Source organism: Eschrichtius robustus, chromosome 5 (assembly GCF_028021215.1).
Source record: "Eschrichtius robustus isolate mEscRob2 chromosome 5, mEscRob2.pri, whole genome shotgun sequence".
Classification (NCBI taxonomy): Eukaryota; Metazoa; Chordata; class Mammalia; order Artiodactyla; family Eschrichtiidae; genus Eschrichtius; species Eschrichtius robustus.
Genome location: NC_090828.1, coordinates 28190006 through 28209914, shown reverse-complemented (window position 1 = coordinate 28209914; position 19909 = coordinate 28190006). Strand labels below are relative to the sequence as shown.

Here is a 19909-nt window from a genome sequence, read left to right as displayed (position 1 = left end):
GCCATGCACATTTAGAACTGCTGTGCTTATGTCAATGTCTTGATTTAACAATAATTTCATCCTAAAAATTTTGAGTTTTGAATTTCTAAGCTATAATGATGCATCTTTGATTTGTAATTCTAGGTCATATGATGAGAATGCCAGAAAGGAATTTATAGGACCATCTTGACTGCATTTAACAATGCAAATTACAAACTAATTATGTAGATATACCATGTCTTTTGGAAGGAAATAATTCAAATTACTTTTGGCATAAATAATTTAAAAAAAAGGATATTCAGCTCACATTCCAAAAATGCCTTGTCAGTACTAGAGGGATTACTGAATTAGGCACTAACTCAATGTGATGTGGAGAAAGGATGTTGTTTGTTTGTTATAATTTAAGAAAATTTAAAACTCATATGTGGTTAAAATTAAGAAGTCTCAATACTAACAATTGCTATTTTAATATCCAAATTATGACGTGCTCAGCATAGGGAAAAAAATCAACCAAGTGGCTCAAGATTAAATTTGAAGGTTTTTTTTCCCATCAAAATAAGAATTTTTTGGCCTGTTTTGTCTTAATATTGTCTTAACGTTTGAAAACATGCAGTAAGGGATATTGAATTTCCTGTTAGTTAATAACCTTTAAGAAGACAAAGGGTCAATTTACTGTCAAGCGTTATTTATTATGAAATAATAATTGTTGTGAATAAAATTTTATTTCTGAAAGCAGTTTGTTTTTAGGCTCTCCCTTATCTTTGACTAACAGTTACTAAAATAAAAAAAGATACACTTTATTTGTTTAGGGTACTTTGGAAATTTTCTCAACAGTTTTTGGTAGTTTGCCTTCAAGGCAAAATTATATCTGTGTACCCACATAATTACTAGAAGTTGGTAAAGATGTTGATAGAAAATTCAACAATGAATTTGTCTGAGTTCCATTTTATTTTTTGGTTTTCTATGACATTGGTCACACTAGTAATAAACTTGTTTTTCTTTATTTACATATTGGTTTGATAACAAATTCCCCTGTCAGCTCTTATTTGGGCTGTATCACTCAGTCTGTCGCTCTATAAAATCAGGAGTTTGCCTCACTGAAACCCAGGAAACTAGTTTTCATATCTTTCTATGAAAATGAGAATTAAAAACACAGTGAGGGTTCCAGTGAGCTTCTATGCAAGTATGAGGTTCTCACCTTCCTTTACAACTTTAATTATTTGTCCACAAAATTTTGTCATAAGAGTGACAATTACAGTAGAGAAGCATCACAACTTGAAATCTTCATTTCACCGAATGGTTTAAGAACATGCATGAAAGCAAGTAGTATCTACATGGAAGATCACTTTACAAAAAGCATCTTACATGCAATATTATGTAATTAACCACAATTAAAACAGTAACAAGTAATCTTTACAGAGTTATGGTTCTATGGTTGGTCTATCTTCTGGCTTCTCTCTTTGCAACTCCAAAAAAAATAAATGCTCTAGGCTAGGGCATATATAATTAAAAAATAGTAATATTCTTTTAAGAATTTCTCTCTGCTACTGAAGTAAATATCCAACTCTATTTGATTAATAGATTATTTTCTCTTATCTCAACACTGAGAGTATGATTTTAAAATATCATTTTTATTTCAGACTCATTTTTCCAACTTTCTATAAGAAAAATAAATATCAAAACATTATAGCTGCTTTGCAGGATCCTTGCTAGACTAATCCATAGTGAACCCAGTTTCAGACTTTCTTCCAGTGATTTATTGGCTTCACTAGAGAAGAGAATTTGCTTGGATTCCTTTTTTGTTCATTTGGACCCAATTATTATAACTTTAAGCTCTCTTTAGCTAGGTAAATACTCAGCACTTTATTACTCACTTTGTAATGGTATGTGGAGTTGCATTATTTACATTGATTTTGCTGGTTCTTAATAATAAGTTGGCAGGGAAGGAAATTACCATCTAAAGAGGAACATATGCCATGTCTGCCTTAGTAAATTGAAGGCAGATATTTAAAATGACTGTTTTTTGTATATCTTTATCACAAAACAAGATGTATAGAGGAGTAAAGGCAAATTCTAATGATGACTATGCTTCTTTTCTTTCAACTAACCATTTTCTTAATTTTTCCTATCCCTGCTCAATTTTCTCATGAATAAGGCACTTTATTCTCAGTTCCAACTACATATTTAAAAAATATATTTAATTCTATATTTAAAAGGTCAGTCAAAAAGTAACAAACTTCCAGTTATAAGATAACTAAGTACTGGGGATACAATATACAACATAATAGGAAAAAAAGTGTCATTCTTGCTTCTTTATCCTTATTGAATGTGGTAATCTACCTCTGTATTAGCAGCCATTCTTAATTTTCACCTGTCAGATGAGATGCCAGAATGTACGTATTATCATATAAAAGCACCTATCCTGGTTATACCACGTAGTCACGTCCCTGTTGCCAAGCTTTCTTGTAGAATATTTTCATATTTTGTATTATCTTAAAGTAATCAGGAGAAGGTACTACACTTCCAATTTTATTATCTCTGTATAAAATGATTTCAATCCAGCAAACATTTTTTGATCATCCATTTGGCAGTATATATAATTGAAATACAAGATATATGTTAAAGTCCCAGCACACAAGAAGCACGGAGTCTGACCCTTTAGGTTATTTTATTTTTTGTAAGCCTATTCTCATCATATGTATTATATTCAAAATATTTAATTTATAAAATCTGTTCTTCATAAAATTATTTATGATAGTCAATATAACACCTTTATACAATTAAAAATCTTCGTTGTTTGCTTTAAGCTGAATTTAAAAATCTAGAAAAACTGTTTCTTCCTTGCCCTATGATTTTTAATGCCATTATTAATTCTACCTTAAAGTTATCTTAAAGTTAAAATTATATTTAACCATTAGAGTCAATAAGAGATCTATATTTTGGCCCTACATTATGAAAGATAAGGAATTTGGTTCTCCCTGCTTATTACTTTTTCCAGACCTTCAAGATGTAATTTGGGGTTTTACTACTTATCATTAAAAAAATCTACAGGTTATTATCTGTTTAAAAGAAAATAAATTATAGTCAAATTTAAATTTATATTTGTAACCATTATGTAGATTTATCTCTGTGGGTTCACCCGGTTTCAAGATTCCACCTCCTCTCCACCAATTGATCTTCTACAGTTTCTGCCCACTGGCAATATTTAATTCAGTAAACATTTTCTTTTCCATTGTAGCTCTTCTGTTTTAGATTGGTCCTTTTTCATAATGCCTTAGTCTTTTTCTAGAGCAGATTTTAGACTATGAATTAGATGTATTTTTTAAAGATTTCTTTTTTTAACTGTAGTAATTCCATCTCAGGAGAGGGTAACTCTTCTGAAGTTTCATAAATAGACACTCATCTTTGTAACAGTGGAAAACTTTAAAGGCTCTGCAGTTTTCCTTACAGAGAGAGAGGAAAGGCTCATTCAGTATTGGCCTTAGAGTCCTATGAGACTTGAGAACAATTCTATCAAAATTATATAGACGAATTTCTAGGTTCCTCAAAGAATGAATCAACAAGTGATAGATACTAAATTCCAGCATCCTGCAGTGAGTAGAGAGGGAACTGAAGACATAGCTTGGAGCTTTATGTCTGACCAATCAACATAGACTGGATTCCCAGGGGAATCAAGGTTTCTGATTAGTAAGACATTGTACGTCTGTAGCAAATCTGGGAATCCCCATGTCATGATGGGTTTCTAATTTTTAGGGTTAACTCTACACTTAATGATCAAGCTATGACTTTGCAATACCACAGTAGCATTTCAGGAGGAGGGTAAGGCTGAGGCTGGGTTCTATGAAGTCTCTGAAGTGTCCAAAACAAGATAAAATTACATGGGCCCATATGGCAAGACCCTTTTACCCCACTTGGGCTTCAAGGCATCTCTGGCTTATGCAGTGGGCTGCTGTATAAGTTTTTATTTGAAGAAAGTGTTTAATTGCTAAAGTTTTTTTGACTACTATTAGTCCAAACCTTCATTTTAAGGAAGAATAATAATGAAGCCACACCAAAACTCGAGTCTACTTATTCTTAGACCAGAGATTGCCTCCCTCTCAGAATCACTTATTTATACTGATGTATTTTATGAAAATAACTCAGCTCTTAAGATAAATACAAATATAGAATAACATTCCAATTTACATTAAATTTACTTAAAGTAACACTTAAATTTAAAATAACATCTAGACTTCAAAGATTTTTCCCTTTATTTATGTGTTCTCAATTATGTAATAATGTGATACTAAGATTGGTGACCAAAAATTCTTAAAAAGCCTCAAGGTGGTTTCTGTTCTTTATTCCTCCATGGTTGTCTCTGTGCTCATTTTGTGAATGAGGGTCTTCCAAGAGGATGAGAAAAGCAATTTCATTAAGACATGGTGTCTGATATAAAGTATTTGCTATAATTATCATTTAAAACATAATTCCAAATCCAGCACCATTAATCAATGTTCTATATATAGAACATCATTCAGGAAATTGCCTGATCAGGAGATTGTAAAGGAAGCAGAAGATGAAGACCTGCAAATGAGAAAATGTGAACATTTTGATCAAAGGCAGACACTCCTTAAAGATAACCAAGGCAGTAGAACAGCAAAGGGATCCATGTCAGACCTTTTTGAACCATTCTGTCAGAAGGAGCCGTGCTCTCTTCATTACATAGTGTCATTCTTGTTTTTTCTTCATAGCGCTAATTGATAACTGAAGTTGTGTTATTAATTTTGCCTCCCATACCAAAATGTAAGTTTCAGGAAAACAGGGATATTGTTTATTCTGTTCTTTTTTTTAATCTTCTGAGACTAAAGCAGTTCTTAACAAATGAAAAGGCATTTAATAAGTGCTAAGTGGATATATGTTTATACAGATGGATGGATAGATGGACTAGATAGATAGATAGAATAGCAAGCTGAACCTAAGAATTAACCAGAATTGGGTAGATCTCTTTTGACAAAAATTTCCTAGAACATAGAATTCGAGCAGAATTTTTAAAAAAGGAGTTATATAAAAACAATAAATAAAATTGGAATATAGAGTCATAAAGTTAAATAGCCACACAGGCAGGCGGAGGTTAAATTCAATTAGATCACTAAGGAGACCAAAGAAATTCCCTTTTGTGGGATATCACCTTATTTTAATTTTTTTCTGAAATTTTTTTCATCTGAATCTATTTTTATGTTTACTTTTTTGGCTTAGAAAATATATCTGAAAATTTAGAAATGTGTTTTTTAAAAGGTAAAGAATATTGTGTTAAAAAAATGTTCTGAGTTAAATTATTTTTCTCTCTTTGTAAGGCGCTTCCTATGGTTTCTCTTCCTTTTTTTAAAACTTCTTTCTAAAAGGCCACATAATGAAAAGTTATCCATTAAATCCTTCGATCTTCTGTTGCAGTGCTGCATAAAAGTTATGGTTTGTGATTTTTTTGTGATGTCAGAGTCCAAGTATAGCGTGAACTGAGCAGTCAACCTTTACTGGGGGCAAAGGACTCATGGAAAGTCAGTATAATAGAGTTGATGTTGCAAGCTCATAGGTGTTTATTGTTTATGAAGGACAAATATGTCATGCTCAAATCATCAAACTAATATAGCACCACCCTTTGCTAAGCTTTCAGTGCCTGCAAATGCTTCTGTCTGGAGCTGATATGAACAAAAAAAGAAGGGCTAAACTGATCAAAACTTCCTAATTTTGTAACTTGCAATATAGCCTCTCTATGCCTTCAACTTTTAGAATGAGAAAATTTGAGTATTTTAGAACAGGAGCCTTCCTGCCACTTCTCATGAGTCCCTCTTGTTGCTTCACTCCTCTTGGAAAGCATGTGGCTTTCGACATTTCAAGAGGCAAAGTTGGATGCACCGACCACCGCCTGCCTTTGACCCCGGGAACTTCGGTCCCCTCCATACATGGCTTAACCTTACACCCCTCAAAGGAAAACAGAGCCAGTCTTCATCTTCAGACTTTTGAGAACGAATAACGTCAGTGTACCACCTGCCTTCTCAAATGGACAAGATGAAAATTAAGTGGACTTTTCATATTCACATAGCAACATTTTTCATGCCTGTTTTTCTCTCTCACCTTTTAATAGTATATTTTTATGTGATGAATATAAGAAAAAAATTCCTTAATCTTAAAAGAAATATGGTCTCTGAATCCTTTTCTGATTGCAGGGTTCCCAGCGGCATTTGTTACAGCCTGGGCTGTGGCACGAGCAACTCTGGCTGATGCAAGGTGAGTGGAAACAAGAAGAGGTAAAGCAAGAGCCTGGGATTTTCTCAAGACTTGCTGCTGTTCTTGATGACATTGCCCTTTAGGGATGTTATGTGGGAAATTACCTTGTAGCCTCTGATACATTACCAGCAAGTTATCCATCCCGGAGTCATGGGACAGGAAGACTCACAGACCGGATTAGGATGGTCATAAACTCCATGGTTTATGAAATTAACTTGAAACATACAGTGAGAAGCAAGGGGAAAGAGATGGGTAAGTTAACACACTTAGGATATCATGCACACAGGTGAAAGGACTGCACTACCTGAGTCCTGGGATAGGCAGTACTCATATCTCCTCTCTGTCTCTCTCTCACTCTCTCTGCCACATCAGCATTCCCCACTGATGGTGTGGTTATGAGGACCAGAAATGTGGTTGCAACAAGGGGACCCACAGACAGAAGGTGCCTTGAGCCGGAGACACACACTTGCTGTCTCAGAGAGATATAAGGGCAAGTTCACCTGGCCATGGCTCTAGCTTGCCACTTAGCCTGCTGAGCAGCTCTGGGTTTTATTTGCGTCCTTTGGGCAAAGGATATGTGGCCGTGGGTTCCACTAATCAGTGGCTGAATTAAGACAGCAAGACTATCGAGTACTTCCTGCATATTGGGGATACTTCGTGCCTCATATATTTAGTGCATCATGAATATTTAGTGCTCAGTTGCCCCAGATATTTAGTACCTGTGCTTAACACGCATGTGCTCTACTTACTAACTACTGATCTACATTTAACGCAAACTGTAGGTTTAATCCACCCCATTTGTTCTCTTGTCTTCTATAGCATAATTAAATATTCTTAAATGATAAAACAAATGCACATTAGAAGTAGAATCCATCCTAGGGAATCACTAGCCCCCCAGTTGTCTGTTTCTCTTTGGGTGCTACATGATGAATGGATACTGAAACATTCATTTTTTCATATTATTTCTGTTTTTAGTAATGGTGAGTCAAAGAAAGAAAAGGAGAACATGGAGAAGCATTCAGTGCCTGCTCTTTGCTTTCATGGTCAAACTTATTGCTTGGAATGAATTGTGTCTCCCCAAAATTCATATGTGGGAAGCCCTAATCCCCAGTGTGACTGTATTTGGAGAGACGGCCCTTAAGGAGGTAATTAAGGTTAAATGAAATCCTAAGGGTATGGCTCTGAAATGATAGGATTAGTGTCTTCATGAGAAGAGACATGAGGGAGCTCCTTCTCTCTGTGTATGCACATGAAGTAAAGGTTTTATGAGCACACAGCAAGATGACAGTGCCTTGCATTTTGATCTCAGACTTCAGCCTCCAACTGTGAGAAAATAAATGTCTGCTGTTTAAGCCCTCAGTCTATAGTATATTGTTATGGCAGCCCAAGCAGACTAATACACTTATGATACATGAAAAGGCGATTTAAAGAGAGACAGTTTTAACTTATAGATGTAGTAATGCTGAGCATTCTTCCCTGTTAACAGAATACAGTTTAATATCCACAGATCGTGTACATTTCCTGACAGCAACTCCTTTTTGTTTGCTCCTTTCTTTCATTGAGCCCGTACATTTGTTTTGAGTCACTGAGTATTTCCTTCAGAATCATTTTGTCAGTTGTGCAGTGAAGAAAATGCCACATTATGTGAGCACCTGAATTCTGCAAAGAACCTACCACTGTTCCCCCAAATCTGAAGTCTACAGATCATTATCTTTAGGTGCAGCCTTGCTCCAGAACTCCCCATTCATCAGCTTTCCCTCAGTTGTAGAACTTACTGGCTTTGCTTTTTTTTACACAGCGATATTGGAAATCTCAAAGAAAACTTGCAGCATTGCTGTTTGGTTTCTTGGAGGAGGGAGGGAGGTTGAGTCAGTAAAGAGGTACTAAATAATGCTAAATAATTTTACCCTGAGATGTGTAACCAAATCACTTAGATTTGGAATTTTAGAGAAGGTAGAACTGAAGGCATTGTTTGGTCCAATCCCCACATTTGAGAGGTGAATAGAATGAGACCCAGAGATATCAGGTTACATCTCCAAAGCCTACAGCTAGCCTGGAGCAATTTTGACTCATTCATGCATTCAACAGCTATTCCAGGCCTTGAGCAAGGAAAGAAAGCAAATATATTCATAGTACATTTTATATTGAATTAGATAATTAGTTTTCTTAGTTATCTTGCATTTTTAAAAGAATCATAAGCTAGATATTAAATCATTAATAATCATAAGTCTTTTTGCTGAAAAAATAAGAAATACATGTTTATCATTTTTTAGAAAAAATCCATTAGGTATGTAATACTTTGAAAAATACAACTGATACTAAATATTGCTCTAAAACAGATGTATTAATGTAAAAATATTAAATATAAGTTAGATCATGTGACTCTTCTGCATAAAATATTTATTCCTACCTTACTTAGAATAAAATCTTGAATTCTATAGTGCCCTGATCTGAGTGCGATAATTGGGCTAAGGGGTCATTTTATATTTATTTTGCATAGAAAATAAAACTGTATTACCACATTCATGGCATGATTTTATAATTGCCAGATTTGATTTCTCATGAAATTCAGCTTGTCTAAGATAAAAAGTTTTTGTGGGTTTTCTTGAACGTCATCATCTGACCTATGTACAGTGCTGTGTCACAAAGTTCAAGTGGAGAGAGCAGACTTGGAGCATCTCCAAAGGACAGATGGGGCCCCTGCTCGTGTCTCTTATAGTTGCAATTTATCTTTTTCTGATCTGGCCTTTCAAAGCTAGAACTCTGATTTTCTCTGTATCTTGGACATTTAGAGATAAGCAGATGAGACCCAGTTTTAGAAGGTACTCTAAACTCTATAGAATATACAAAAGAAGTCTCTTCCAGTTCTAAAATTCTATCAAAGTGTTATTTGACTAAGGTAGGGTAAGATAATTGGGAAGTTTAGATTGGACAAATGACTTAAAAAGTGAATAATTTTGTTTTTCTTTTTACTTACAAAAGCAAAAACACCTTACAAGATACCTTATTACCTTCTCCCGGCTCATTCAAAGGAGATAAGAGATGCCAGCAGGAACCTTAGGGCTTGCAATTGAAAGGACCAAGAAAAGATACACTCCCTCATTCCTAGGAAATCTGCATGGCTCTCAGGGGACTTCACTTCCTCTACTCTTATCAGAGTGTGAGTTGTGGAGACAATACAGTATTCGATCAATATAATTCCCTGGATCCCTCTGGTGGAATAATGCATTTCCTGTTTCCAGTCCTGGCTTCAGGAAATCCTACTTTCTAGTCTGTATGCTTTACCATTCAGCATACAGACTACTGTGTTTCATGCTCTACCATTCAGAACTACGTTTTTACCGACATTTAGTCCTGCATTTCCTAGAGTGTTAAAATTTATTTTAAAAAATCTGGACAGAGGGTAGTTTCTCAGCCATATTAACAAACACGGTGTGAGCTGGGACATTGAAGAATTAATGAAAAATAAGGATTAATAGCATTTTCTTTAAAATATCTGAAACCTCAGTTGCCTCTTATCAAAGGGCAAATTTGAAACTTTGACATTGAAAATGATCAAAGTCAAGTTTTTCCTGTTTGTAGAAGTAGCTGGTTTGACCTACTTCCAGACACAAGTATTTTGTAGAGCTGAAATTGTGTAATTGAATTCCAATGTGTTAGGAGACACCACCATGAAATGTCATTGAAGCAAAGAGAGAAGATTATGAAGATATTACCAAGTGTCAAAGCTGAAAAGAAAATTTATGAAATCCAAATTTATGAAATCCAAAATTTAGTGAAGCAATGTTCAATTTATATTCTCACAATATGTGCCACTTTCCTTACAGTGGGAAGCCTTTTTAGCATAGTGTGATAGATGTTTTGCACGACTCAGTAACACTTTTATCTTTCTTGCCTGGCTGAACAATGTGGAAAATGGATGCATACAAATAATATGGGCAATGTTCAATAATGTGTAAACAAGTAAGGTGTATGCAAGTATAAAATGTCCCTGTGTTTGATTTCCATTCTTATTCAGTCTTCAAGCCCATTGACTTCTCAGATTTCAGTGTGGCTGGACCAGAATTACACTTTGGTCTAGGGGCCTGGTTGATTTAACTGTGGTACTTCCTTCCAATGGAATGCTGGGCTACTAAGCTCTCTTGGTACTGATATGGAAAGAAATTAAAAATATACTATTAAAAGGAAAGGGCAAGTTACAGAACAGAGTGTACATTGCACTTTTGTAAGATGGGGAAAATAAGATTATAATATTTGTATGTGTTTGTATATGCATAAAGAAATACTGAAAGCATATACAATAAAGTAATAAAAGATGTTACCTGTAAGGAGAAAGGCAAGGTCAGAGGTATACAGGAACATGGGGAGGACTGAGAGGTCTCAATGTCTATCTTTTTATAGTTTGTTTTTGAAATGAGAATGTATTGCCTATATACAAAATTATATTTAAAAAATATGTTGTTATTACATGTGTACTGAAAATGTTTTACCTTCAAGGAATAGTTGAAATAGCTTTTTATTATCCATAATTTGTTCATTAATTTAAAAGTAACTTTCTTAATAAGTTTATTATCCAGAATTTAAAAGTTATCATTATATCATTAAAATTTCTTTATAAAATTTCATTTACTGTTACCACAATCAATGCTAGGTTTTGTCTAAGGAGAAAGAAACTGAAGGCTTTTATTTATGTATCTTTAATTTAAAAAAAACGTTTAAAGTGCTACATTAAAGTTTCAAGTGGAACTAGTTTTTCTCAACTCTGTTACATTTATTCTAGTGTAAGACCTTTACCACGAACCAGATTGGGTGAGGTTGAGTCTAACTTACTTTGAATTCAATTCAATTCAACAAATGTTTATTGACTACCTACATGCTATGTACTGTTCTAGGCACTTGTAACAGAAAACAAAAACAACAATGATCCCTGACTATGTAAACTTAAATTCTAGTTGGAGTGAGCAGGAAGCAGAAAATAAATATAACAAATAAGTAAATCAAATCGTGTTTTTATTAAGTACTGTTAAAAACTAACTTTTTAAAATAGAAGATAAAATCATGATCTTATGCAAATATAAAATGAGCACCTATCAAGATTTTTTAACTCACTAATTAATGAGGAAACCAGTAAGATGTTGTAACTGGTTCAAAGGAGAAATAGAAGAATTACATGTTTATATCTAGTAATATGTACACTGAAATAATTTTACAAATAAATGTAAAAACTGGTCAATATTCACAGATCACAGAGCAATTACATTCCACCAAACACAGCTAATTTTCCTTTCTATGGACAAAAATCATTTGCATTCAGTTTTCTTCTACATTCCTATCAACAAGAATCATTTGCATGATTGTCAGTTTTCTGTTGCATTTCTGTGGATAAGAATATACTAATGTCAATGTTCTACAACCAATGGAGTAAATTCTGAAAGTGAGAGGACTTTCTCTATCAACAGGGTTTAATTGTTATGGATCTCCAGTGATAACAAAAATAAAGAATCAATGGTACCACATTTAGAAGACTAATTTTTTTGTGGCTCTAGAAACATAGTTTTGACTCTTTTATAAAAACAATAAACCACTATTTATAATACTTATCCCCAGGGGGTAGCTAATAGTATGGAAACCAGGACTGTTACACTTTTTTTTTTTTTTTTTTTTTTACTGTTTTGGGTGTTCTACGAGATTTTTTTATTTTCCTGTCTACTTGTTTCTTAATCAAAAACCTGGGTCTGGAATTTTGGGTAAAACAAAATGTTACATCTCACTGCTTATTTGCTTTGATGATTCTTTAATGGAAGTTCTTTTTCATGTCTCAGATGCTGGGAACTTAGTGCTGGAGACATCAAGTGGATTTATCAAGCCCCAATCTTAGCAGCTATCGGGGTAAGTTTAAAAACCTGTATAGTTTAAAGAAAGAAGAAAAAGATGCATAATTCAACTACTGCTAAAACCCAGAGAAAGTTTGTCTGTCACTTTGTTTCCTAAACCTCACATTACAGCAATAGCTGTTGGGAAAGTCTGGATTGGGGATCAGACCCTTATTCATGGTTGACACTGCGATCCATGAAGAAAGTGCATACCCTCCCTTTAATCTGCTAACACGTAGGGAAAATTCCGGGACTTCAAAATATCTATGAACATTTATAGGTTCAAGCAGTTAGGGTGGTCCTTAAACTCTTCCCCCTTTTCAGCCATTATTTTATAAAGTTCTGACCACCTGATCACCTGGTAATAGGTAGGAGGAGGGGGCAAAGATGGAATAGCAAGAGAACAGAGGAATTATCGAGAGAGAAAGATGATAGTGTGATTTATTATAAAACATTGCCTAAAGCTTTTATTTCACATACTTTCCCCAAGGAGTTAAGAGGATTCCATATTCTTTTGGACTCTCTAATCCAAAAAAGACTAGAGTTGGCAGTCATATTGCATGGGACTTATCTGCCTGTATATTACATCTGTGTTACAAAAGAAAACAAAATCACACACTTTGTGTCTAACAAAACTCACCAAAATGCTCAATATTCTGTAATAACCTAAATGGGAAAAGAATTTGAAAAAGAATAGACACGTGTATATGTATAACTGAATCACTTTGCTCTGCACCTGAAACTAACACAACATTGTTAATCAACTATGCTCCAATATAAAATAAAAATTTTAAAAAAAGAAAAGAAATGTTTACTCTTGACCTTCCCTGAAGAGTTTATGGTATTAGCTTCTCTGTGGTTTGATGAAGAAATTATACCACCTTGTGTTTTCCTGGTTTTCGTGTATTAACCCAAGGTTATAAACATCTTTAAAAAAGGACTGATGTCCCAATATTAAATGTTAAATAATTTGAAAGTAATATAGCAGCCTGATTTTTTTCTATTTTTTTAATTGAAGTATAGTTGATTTACAATGTTGTGTTAATTTCAGGTGTACAGCAAAGTGATTCAGTAATACATATCTATCTATATCTATCTATCTAGCTAGCTATCTATTCTTTTTCAGATTCTTTTCCATTATAGTTTATTACAAGATATTGAATATAGTTCCCTGTGCTATACAGTAGGTCCTTGTTGTTTATCTATTATATATATAGTAGTGTGTATATGTTAATCCCAAACTCCTAATTTATCCCCCCCCAACCTTTCCCTTTTGGTAACCATAAGTTTGTTTTCTATGCCTGTGAGTCTATTTCAGTTTTGTAAATATTTTCATTTGTATTATTTTTTTAGATTCCATGTATAAGTGATATCCTATGATATTTGTCTTTCTCTGTCTGACTTACTTCACTTAGTATGACAATCTCTAGGTCCATCCATGTTGCTGCAAATGGCATTATTTCATTCATTTTATGGCTGAGTAGTATTCCATGGTGTGTGTGTGTGTGTGTGTGTGTGTGTGTGTGTGTATACACATATATATATATACATATATATATGTGTGTGTATATATACACATATATATATACGTATATATATGTGTATATATACACACACCACATCTTCTATATCTGTTCATCTATTTATGGACATTTAGGTTGCTTCCATGTCTTGGCTGTTGTAAATAGTAGCAGCCTGATTTTTAACCAATTTTTTCAGTCTTTCTTTGTTCTCCAGTTTCTTACTTTTCTCATTTTGTTTTCTTTTGGACAAGGTGTGTCAGCATGTTGGCATGATGGATCCAGAAGGACAGCTATTAATGTGGTTGAGGTTTTGTAAGATCTATCCAGATAGTCAGATAAAAGCTTATTTATCTCATAGGAAAAATGCAGATAGCAAGGTAGAAGAGATCGAAAAGGAATCTTCATTTCAGAAGCTCATTGATGTAAATATTTAGAGGGGAAAATAAAGTACAGAAGTTTTAGAGAAGCCAGTTTGTACCCTTGCTACAGCAGCCTGTTATCAAATTAGACCTGATTCTAAGTCCTAGGGGAAGCTCAAAAATGGATTGTGGAAATGAGCATATCTACAAAACAAAAACAGACTCACAAATATAGAGAACAGACTTGTGGTTGCCAAGGGGGAGGGGGTAGGGGAGGGAAGGATTGGGAGTTTAGGATTAACAGATGCAAACTATTGTATATAGGATGGATAAACAACAAGGTGCTACTGTATAGCACAGGGAACCATTTTCAACATCTTATGATAAACCATAATGGATAAAAATATGAAAAAGAAGATATGTGTATAACTGAGTCACGTTGCTATACAGCAGAAATTAACACAACATTGTAAATCAACTATACTTCAATAAATTTAAAAAAATGGGTTGTGGATAAATGAATGTATGAATGACTTCAGTTTAGAAACTCATATTAAGTTTAATGAAGTGCTGCTGTATTAATGTAGTGATAAACCATCCCATCAAACCTAGTGATAAACTATATCCCTGAGAGATTATCAATAAACTTAAAGAAGAAAATTAACTTTATAAATTAACTGGGGTTTACTACTCTGATTTCCCTTTTATGCACTGATACGCTAACCTTATCTGCATTTCCAAGCCTTTAACTTTCCTTTCTTTCTCTTCCTTCTTTATTATGTTTGCTCCTCCATCTCTTACTACCATCTTTTTAAAGGGATAACCCATGTCTTAATACTTTTTGTGTCTTCAGTGCCTTGTACTTGATAAATAAGAGGTAATTAAATATTATAAAAATGAGGCAAATTTAAGAACATTAAGTTTGTGTTTTCATTTGATGAAAAGGAAGGGCTTATTAAAATCCAGGGGATCCTTGTAAAATTATTAGGAATTGAAGCAAAGAACAGTGGAGAAAAAAGTAAATCATAGGACATTTTCCATTGAAATAGTTGATTTTTATCCGAAGCTTTGTTGTTTATTTACAGATCTTAGTTACTCACATCACCAGTGTGGATGAGAAGTTTATTTGCTGAGGTTTCTAAATTGCAATATGAAACAGTACAGTTAGGTGATTATAGAGGTTCTGAAAGATTCACCATTGATGAAAGAGAACCAGAAATGATGGTACACTCAATAAATTTTGAAGGAAACTTAGGTGGGATGCTATTTTCGTCTTCTAGAACTAATATTATGAGCAATGCAAAGCAAGAATTCTTAAATATTTTTCCAATATTACAACATCCATTTAATCTCAAAAATCAGAGAAGAGATTCAAGAGCACCTTTCTGTTCACTTAAAGTTACCTTTCTGTTTCTTTATTACAATTCAGGGTTATCTCAGTTCCTTTTAAGGTTTCCTCATTTTACTGTGGAAACAGCCTGTATGGGAAGAGATGCACCTGGAGCCCTGGTCTCAGCACCTGGAGTGTAGTACTCCTTCCTCTGAGCTCTTCTGTGTCCTGAAGCCAGGAAGAATGATGCTAATAATAACAACATGCACAGCAAAGTGCTTACCACCATTGGGCACTGTTTTAAACACTTTATTTACATTGATTGATCTAATCCTCCCAATAACTCTAAATGAGGAAACTGCCCAAGGTCACTCAGCTAGTAAGTGGTGGAGCTCAGATTCTAACTTCAGGGTCAATGTCCCTACCTAGTGAGCTCACAGTAAATAATGTGAGCTCTTATAATAAAGAGCTTACATCCCACACTTATAATAAAAGCCAACATCCCTGATAGTCCAGAGGAGACCCTGTCACTCATGCCCGCACCCCTTTATGCTCTCTGCCTTAGCCTCGTTGTTTCCCTTTCGGTTCCTTGAACTTGTCTATGTCTGCCCCTCTCAGGACTATTCTTCATTTTGCCCTGTACCCCTGGAAGGCTGGGATATGCTTCCTTCTACTCCTCACTTTAAATGTCACTTCTTCATTGTGGCTTCCTTGTTGCCCCCAATCAAAATTAGGTCACCTATTATAACCCACAGAGCACGGTGAGGTTTTTCTTTCTCAAGATCATCATCAAGTATAATGCTTCTGATTGTTTGTTGAATGTCCATCTTGCCCACTAAACTGAAAGGTTTTTGTGAACAAGAACCATAATTTTCTCAACTTCTGTATTCTAATGCCTTGTAATTTTCCTGGCACAGAGTGGACACTCAATAAACACTTGCTGAAAAAATAAAACATGCATACAAAGTAAATATTCTGTGAAACGGTAAGAGGGAAGAAGTGAAATAAGAGCAGAAAGCCCGTATAATTACAGAACTTTTGAGTCCATTTTACACAACCTTTTTATTTTCTAGAGAAGGAAACTAAAGCCCACACAGATAAAGGTCACACAGCCAGTGTGACAAAGACTATAACCTGCATTTTTGGACCATGTTCTTTTCACTTACATTCCAAAGCATGTCAAAATTTTTTCTCTACGTTATGGGAAAATAATCTTTTCAATTTTATGGCTACATTTATAATTTTTTATATGGTAACTTTAGAATACAAGGTTCGTTTGTTTTTTAGTCTTGCATTTCGTAGTATGGATGAGAGTTCATAGGTTCTAACTTGAAGAAGTCATATCAAGAGAATTAAATTTTAGAGATAATCACAGACTTTAGTACATATTTGGAAGGAACAACTTGATTTTGGAATCGTAGAATCTAAAACTGTAGCACTATGGTTCTCTGTGTTTTGTTCATATGTGGTAAAATTATGTTTAAGAGAATTAAGGTCATCCGAAACATTAATTTTTGTTCTGAAAATAAATGTCTCTAAATATAATTAATTATTCACCCTCAACATCTTGATGTTGATTTGAAGATGATTTTAAGTTCTTCTATATACCATTAAAATATGAAAGGAATGGGCTTCCCTCATGGTGCAGCGGTTAAGAATCTGCCTGCCAATTTAGGGGACACGGGTTCGATCCCTGGTCCGGTAAGATCCCACATGCCGCGGAGCAACTAAGCCCGTGCACCACAACTACTGAGCCCGCGTGCCACAACTACTGAAGCCCGGACACCTAGAGCCCGTGCTCCGCAACAAGAGAGGCCACCGCAATGAGAAGCCTGCACACCGCAATGGAAGAGTAACCCCTGCTCATCGCAACTAGAGAAAGCCTGCGCGCAGCAATGAAGACCCAACGCAGCCAAAAATAAATAAATAAATAAATTTATTAAAAAAATATGAAAGGAATATTTCCTAATTGACAACGGGACATGAAGCATTGTTTTGGTCCTGGGCCTCCCAGAGCAGCATTAGGAGGAACAGTGTGCTTGGCCCACAGAGCAGGAGAAGCCACAGGCAGGGCAGGATGGATTAGAAGTGGTGAAGGTGAAGTTGGCAGAGGTGATAAATCCCGACCAAGTGGGACACTGCCCCCTGACACACGAGAACCTACGTTTTCACTGGCGTCAACCAGAAGAGACTATAATTGCTGAAGAGAAATAAAACCACAGACATAAAAATACAGATTGTAAAATTGAGCAGATTTGCTCATGAGCATTTACAAGATGGTCTTGAAGAGGCCAGTAATATGGGGTGGAGAGAGCGTTGGTCTTAGCAGAAATCTGAGATCTTGGATTTACAGGTTAGGGAAAAGAAAAACAGAAACTCTGCGGTATTTGTCTTTACTTGTTTCCTTCATCTTGTGTTAGTCTGCTTCATCCCTCCATCCTTTCATTCATCATCCTCTGATGTGTGATCAAATGGTCTTTCTAGTATCTGCTCAATTTCATTTTTACCAAAATGTCTTTTCTTTTGTCCCTTGACAGAGTTAAATCTCTTTCTATTTATCATTTGATGAATAAATATTTTGGGGTGTGTTTTTTTGCTTCATGTTTTGTCTCAAAACCTTTTCTTCGGGCTTCCCTGGTGGCACAGCGGTTGAGAATCTGCCTGCCGATGCAGGGGACGCGGGTTCGAGCCCTGGTCTGGGAGGATCCCACATGCCGCGGAGCGGCTAGGCCCGTGAGCCACAATTACTGAGCCTGCGCGTCTGGAGCCTGTGCTCCGCAACAAGAGGGGCCGCAATGGTGGGAGGCCCGCGCACCGCGATGAAGAGTGGCCCCCGCTTGCCACAACTGGAGAAGGCCCTCGCACAGAAACGAAGACCCAACACAGCCATAAATAAAAACAAACAAACAAACAAACAAAAACAGTTAACATCATACCAAACATACATATAATTAAAAAAAAAAAAACTTTTCTTCATTAACCCTCAAACAACTTTGAGATTGGTATTTTCATTATTCTTAGTTTGAATCCAAGAGCAGTTATGTAACTAGCTTAGGTATATACATTTAGAAAGTGCTGAAGTCGGAGTCAGGTTCAGGCAGCGTGGTTCCAGAGCCCACAGTTTTCCCTGTTTGTGGTGATTGAATTTAAGCTCGGCCAGTGTTTGCCAGGGTGAGAGCACATACCCTGGTGCATGAGAGGATTGATTTAGGTAGTGCGTGCAAGGTTATTAAGTAAAATCAGTTAACATTGAGTATATTGGTCCCTCTCCAACCCTTCTGAACACATCTCGGAGGTCTCAGTTTGATACTGATCTTTAACACTTTTCTAATGTGTGTGGTGTCTTCCTTTGGGGAATGGAGGTGGGGGACAGGCAACCCAGTCTAGGTAAAATTTCATATGACTTGTTTCCATTGTATTTATTTTTACAGTTGCCTCTTGCTTGTAGCAGCTTCTATTGGTTTTCCATTGCTGGTAATGATATGAAATTTAAATTTTAATAATTTAATAAAAGTGGATTGCTTGAAGAAGGGTATTAAGTAAATAATAGTAGATGAATAATATTGATATGGCCAAAATCATGGTGGTGGCATCCTAAGCCACTTGGAAAACGCTGAACTAGATCAGTTCCTTTGACAATGAAATTTGGAGTTACTGCAAAAGGCCTGACCAGTGTAACCAGTGAGTGTCCACATGGTTGTGGGAGGTTAGTTATGTTTCATGTGGTCAGGAACGTTAAGGGTATAAATGGACGGGTCATGTTTTCTGTGGCTGGAAGGATGGGTGCATCTGTTGAAAATGCAAGAGATCAGACTGGAAGTGGATAGGGGTTGAATCATGATTGGACTCGTATTCTGTGCTGTAAGGACATTGGAATTTTCCTTAAAATTATAAGACATTGAAAGATTTTAAGCAGGATAGTGATCTGATTAGATCTGGGTTTTGGCCTGATGGGGATGGTGCCCCAGGCACAGGATGCTCCTAACCCTGGAGATGCTGCAGAGAAAATCTGTTCACCGCAGACTCCCAAGATGAAGAAGGATAGGCTGAGTCAAGCAAACTCGGTATTCTTCCCACATTCACTCATCAAATACTTCAACCCATCCCCTCCAGGGATGGAGACAGTAAGGGGGACTGAGGAGCACAGACATGCACATCAGTTGAGCTGCCTTCCCTGGAAGGAAAAATCAGGAATGGGGATCAAATGAACTAGTCTGGAGGTATGGACATCTGTCTAAGAGGGCTATTGGCTATTCACTTTTTTAAAAAAATTTGTTTATTTTATTTATTTAGTTTTGGCTGCATTGGGTCTTCATTGCTGCACGCGGGCTTTCTCTAGTTGCTGTGAGCAGGGGCTGCTCTTTGTTGTGGTGGGCAAGCTTCTCATTGCGGTGGCTTCTCATTGTGGAGCACGGGCTATAGGTGCACGGGCTTCAGTAGTTGTGGCACGTGGGCTCAGTAGTTGTGGCTCGCGGCTCTAGAGCGCAGGCTCAGTAGTTGTGGCACACGGGCTTAGTTGCTCCACAGCATGTGGGATCTTCCCAGACCAGGGCTCGAACCCGTGTCCCCTGCATTGGCAGG

At 35.9% G+C, this 19909-nt stretch overlaps 1 protein-coding gene across 1 annotated transcript in view; it reads left to right on the top strand.

The window, feature by feature from the left end:
* PTH2R (parathyroid hormone 2 receptor) overlaps nucleotides 1–19909 on the top strand; it is a 108070-nt gene that overhangs the window by 67101 nt on the left and 21060 nt on the right. Inside the window, exons 8-9 of the mRNA XM_068543799.1 lie at nucleotides 6183–6243; nucleotides 12066–12132. Coding sequence (XP_068399900.1) covers nucleotides 6183–6243; nucleotides 12066–12132 — 128 coding nt within the window. The remainder of the gene's footprint in view (nucleotides 1–6182; nucleotides 6244–12065; nucleotides 12133–19909) is intronic.